We start from the raw sequence: 4,849 nt of genomic DNA on the forward strand, positions 1-4,849 counted from the left end.
TTAATGAAAAGCCAGACCTAAAACGGCTCGTTCTTGGAGTAAAATGGGACCCTTTTTTTATTTTAGGGATGCCTATCGTTGAGAATTAAAAGTATTTACCCCAAACATTCACTAGCGTTGAAATTCTGAGACTCCTAGTGATACGTACCTTCAATACTTCGATTTTAAAGTACGATAGATTCTCGGTTATGCGGTGGCCTATTAATGTAGTGAGAGAATGTAAAAAATGGCTTAATCTGGGAAGTATTTGTTGCAGCTACGAAACCAATCCAGCCCCTGTTCCCGATTGCGCTGAATCCGACTTTGAGGTCCGTTGATTTTCTAACCCTGCGCAACCGCAGCAATTGGCTAAAAGCCACCCCTTTTTTATTTCGGTGTTGATTACGAATATGATGATCACTATCCTTCTTGCAACCCCCTCGAGCTACCCCAATCTGATTTTATGGAAGATCGGGGGTAGTTTTGATCCATTCGAGGGAATTGCGAGGTTTGAAAAGGTGTGATTATCATATTCGTGACCAGCACCCTTGGAAGTGGGGGAGGAGGGCACAGAGATTGTTTTTAGCCCGAGAACGATAGTTTTGGTCCGTTCGAGGGTGTTGCGAGTGTTGGGGAGGATCGGAATCATCATATTCGTGATCAGCACCTCGAAAACGAGGGGGGAGGATATTGAATACATCGCTGAAGTCCAAAATCAAAACAGGGGTGGTTTTGGGCATTTGTGGTGGATGCGCAGGGTTACAAATTCAACGGTCCGCAAATTTGGATTCGTCACCCTCGAAAACGGGGGGGTTAGGTTGATTCCGTAGCAGCAACAAATATGTCCTAAGCTTCGACATTCTTTCATTACATGATATGTACCTAATTGGTACTCGCTGCTATCTTTGACTTGCCCTTGTTGTTCTCGGGGCTAACAAGAAAGGCCAATAATATATGGGTTATAACGAAATAAATACACGTACTTCTGTTTATTCTGTTTTTCGGATTTTTATACAGTGACTTATGTTTCAAGTCGCCGTAATTACGATTTACGATGCACTTCCTTAGTCTTAGCTAGGAATCTTTGACCTGCTTATTGTTCTCTGGCTAGACTATGTAGCGGCGAACCTGCTATAAGAACTTTTAAACCTGATCAGGTATTCATTCCGGTTCTTCTTGCTGGTTTTAAAGCCGCTACGGATCGAACCGCTCCTCAAACAATGGAGATCCCCTAAATATTCGATAGTAGCATCCGTAACTGGTCGTATCCAATCAACTTCTCTGACTCTGACTCTGCAATAGCTACGCCGCGAATGAGTCGCATTCCGTACCCCGTATCTCTCACCCGAAGCGTTCTACGCTCCACTTTTTGATTTTCTACTTAAAAACATTTGCTTAGTCACCGATGTAAACCTGAACCAACCTGTATAGTTGATATGACCTTTGGTGTCACTAGAACTGGAAAATAGTTTTTATGTAAAGATGTCATGATTGTTATCAATCAGCTGAACATTATGGACGAGTTGAAAAAAAGGCAAAACCTTTTTATTATTCATTTTACGACAAATGCTCATTCTTGTTAAAACAGTCTGGTTGTATTTGAATGTACAAAATTATCATTATTGAGCTAACATATACAGGGAGATTCCTGGTGACAGACATTAGAAAATGGAAGTTGATTGTATCTTTAGACCTCGATTGAGAAACACATAATTAAGTTTTTTCCAATATGAATAAACATGAATTCTAACATTCTTCCTTTCCCAGGTACAGGGTATTAAAGTTTCTAAAAAGTATAGCATTTACAAAAATATCTCGAAAGTTGTTGACGTATGCAAATGAAACTTGAGCTGGTGGCATACATTGTAATAAAAAGTATGGTAAAATTCCTCAAACTTTCCATGGTAACCTGTTCAAGTAAAATTCATGTATAAACACACGGTTGGAAAATCTACATGGTCCATCTGCCTTTACATGAGAGCGACAAAGTAAAGTAAAGAAATCCGTGCGATAGACAAGGATGGCTATAGTGAAGACGTTTCATAATCTGAATAGTCACCGCCCGTTTCGGGTTAGAAGTGGGAGTGACTATTCAGATTATGAAACGTCTTCAATATAGCTATCCTAGTACATAGCACGGATTTCTTTACTTTATTTTGTCGCTCTCATGTAAAGGCAGATGAACCATGTGGAGTTTCCAGCCGGGTATATTCTATTTAATATTACATAAATGTTAATGAATTTTACTTGAACATTGCATGGCAACAGGTTACCATAGAAAATTCAAGGAATTTTACCATACTTTTCATTACAGTGTAAGGCTGGCGTTTTATAAACCAGAAATCGCTCTTTTAGTAAGACAATGATAGAACAATAGATACACCCACTTCATTTAATTTTTCGCATTGAAAGATCACGGAGAACATTGTAAACATCAGAAAATGTACCATTCCAGTTTTGTCTAGTAAAGATATTGAATAATCGTAATTAATGCATATATTAATAGTTTCCTAAAAGTATTCTGCGAGGTATGAGTATGTTTATAGTAGGTACTGTACGAGATGCATGCAAAATTCAGGAAACGTAAGAAGGTAAAAATATGCCTTTTTCCTTATTTTGAATATATAGTCAGTTGTGTTATGACTGAATCACCCTGTATAACTAGTACAGTGAAGAGATATTGCTTCTAACTTGCTTATATTTTCTAAAATGTTGAACAAAAAATTGCGGATATAAACGCTCCCCTTAACTATCTAAATAGATAATTTCACTCAATTTATATGCATGGAGAAATTGGGTCAACTGAGTATTTTAGATATTCTCTCATCTAATATTTTTTAAAAGGAGTCATATTCGAGTCAGTATTTTTTTTTTAGCTACAAATAAATCACAAAGCTAGACAAAATTAAAATTATTCTGAAACTGTTCCTATATTTTTTATAACACGAACACTTTTAGAACTGTTTTCAGTTTATTTAACCGTGTGATAATTTATTAGGATAAAGCAATATTAAGTCGAAAACTACTCGCTTATCGAACAAAATATTTTTTTCTTTGAAATATAATTACCAATCTCATCGATTGATTGAATATCTAAACTTCTCAATGACGTCGAAATCAGTGACGACACAATCAAGTATCGCCGCCATCGGTTGAATTGAACAACCCGTTTCCTTTATCTCCTCAAACATTTTCAAGGATATATGCGTACATGAGATACTACTCAAGAAAATTATAACACTGTATTTTGGAAGCATTATCAGACCGATGATTATTGGATTGGATTATTAACTGTTTTTCTTATTTTCAATATTCTTTTACCCTTTACAAGTATACCCTTCTTTTACCCTGTACAAGCTGTTTTCAGCTCATTTTAACCATAGATGTTAATAATAATAATAATAACTACTTGAGCCAAAATTTTCTATTTTAGGAAACGATTCTGCTTGATTAAAAATTTATTTGTAATATATTTGTATCCTTTGTTAGGAAAAAAAATATATTCGGTGTAGGCAAAGTGCCTTTTTCGTATTTATCATATTTATTTATTTATATATCGTTTTCATATTTTTCGTATCGTAAATTTCGTTGCTAAAAGTTATTCCTGATTAAAATTCATTACCATGGCCCCCTTGAAACTACAACTACATCTTTAAACATCATGCAGCAAGATTTTAATACGACTGGCTTTTTTACATAAATTAAAAAACTAAAAAGTTTTCCCTTTTTCAACACTATCCGTAGACATACTGTATATCTAAGTATTGTTGGCTTATCGTTCTAAAAGAGAGTTTTAGCTAATTAATAATTCCCTTTTATTTCAACTATACAGATGATTGACTCAAAGGTTAACATAAGTAAGGGAATTATACTTATTACAGTAAACCAGCCTTCTCCTTACAAATGTCAAAACTACATAGCTTTACATTATTGTGCAGTCGATAACAAGTTAATTTGTCATCATGGCACCATTTCTAACCCTTTTCATTGTCCGCTGCATAGATAAAAATATATGTAGTTATCGATCGATGCAAAACAATGGAAGAATGCAGAAAATTAATTAACAATTCGAGGTCGAGTGGCCATTGTGGCCATGGTAATGAGATGGGGATGTACACGGCAAATTAAAATTAGACGTTCGTTTTCTTCCCTAGATGCGTCGTGCTGCTTACCCTGCCGCAGTTCTTCTCACAGAAAGGGCGGCAGGCGCTGCTGGCATACGCTTTCATCCTGGCCATTTCGGGACCTGCCTGGAATATGCTCAACAATATGGGGATACTGAGTGATTCTCTGGCCTGTGGTCAGGTAAGGGTCTGCTGAAGTGTTTGCTCTTCACATAATTCTTTTTTCTAGTTTGTGTGTTGTTTCATTAGATAACTTAACAATAAGGCCACTTCTCTAGACAAATTTAAAAAAGCAAGTTTCTGCGGATATAGGTTTTAAAATGAATTTCTTTTATCAGGTGCAGATATGGGAACTGTAGGATTAGTAGGAACCAAAATATAAGATATAGGCCAGGAAAATAAGCTGGGAAATGACCATTTCGCGACTTTTTGTTTCGGCAAGCTGAATTTATCACTATAGATGGTAAATATTATGTACAATAACATATTAGTTTCAACAGTCATAAAAATGGGGGGAAGATTGTTTACAGGGCAGTTAATTGTATAATTTTTACGTAAATTCAGGTGCTTCGCTTATAACTTTTTTCCGTTCATTTCTACGAGAAAACAGTAACGTACTTTTTTTCGCCTTCAAAAGACCTACAAAATTAGCCCTCGAGCGTCAAAAAATATTGATTAGATCAAAAGTTATAAACAGAAGAAGTTTATTTATGACTTTTGAATTAAACATTTATAAACTGCGTTAT

General features: G+C 35.7%; 1 protein-coding gene across 1 annotated transcript in view; it reads left to right on the forward strand.

Moving 5' to 3' along the window:
* LOC108910561 (DC-STAMP domain-containing protein 2-like) overlaps positions 1-4,849 on the forward strand; it is a 32,062-nt gene that overhangs the window by 1,387 nt on the left and 25,826 nt on the right. Inside the window, exon 2 of the mRNA XM_018715203.1 lies at positions 4,134-4,284. Coding sequence (XP_018570719.1) covers positions 4,134-4,284 — 151 coding nt within the window. The remainder of the gene's footprint in view (positions 1-4,133; positions 4,285-4,849) is intronic.

The sequence above is a fragment of the Anoplophora glabripennis genome, unplaced genomic scaffold, assembly GCF_000390285.2.
Source record: "Anoplophora glabripennis isolate ALB-LARVAE unplaced genomic scaffold, Agla_2.0 scaffold562, whole genome shotgun sequence".
Lineage (NCBI taxonomy): Eukaryota > Metazoa > Arthropoda > Insecta > Coleoptera > Cerambycidae > Anoplophora > Anoplophora glabripennis.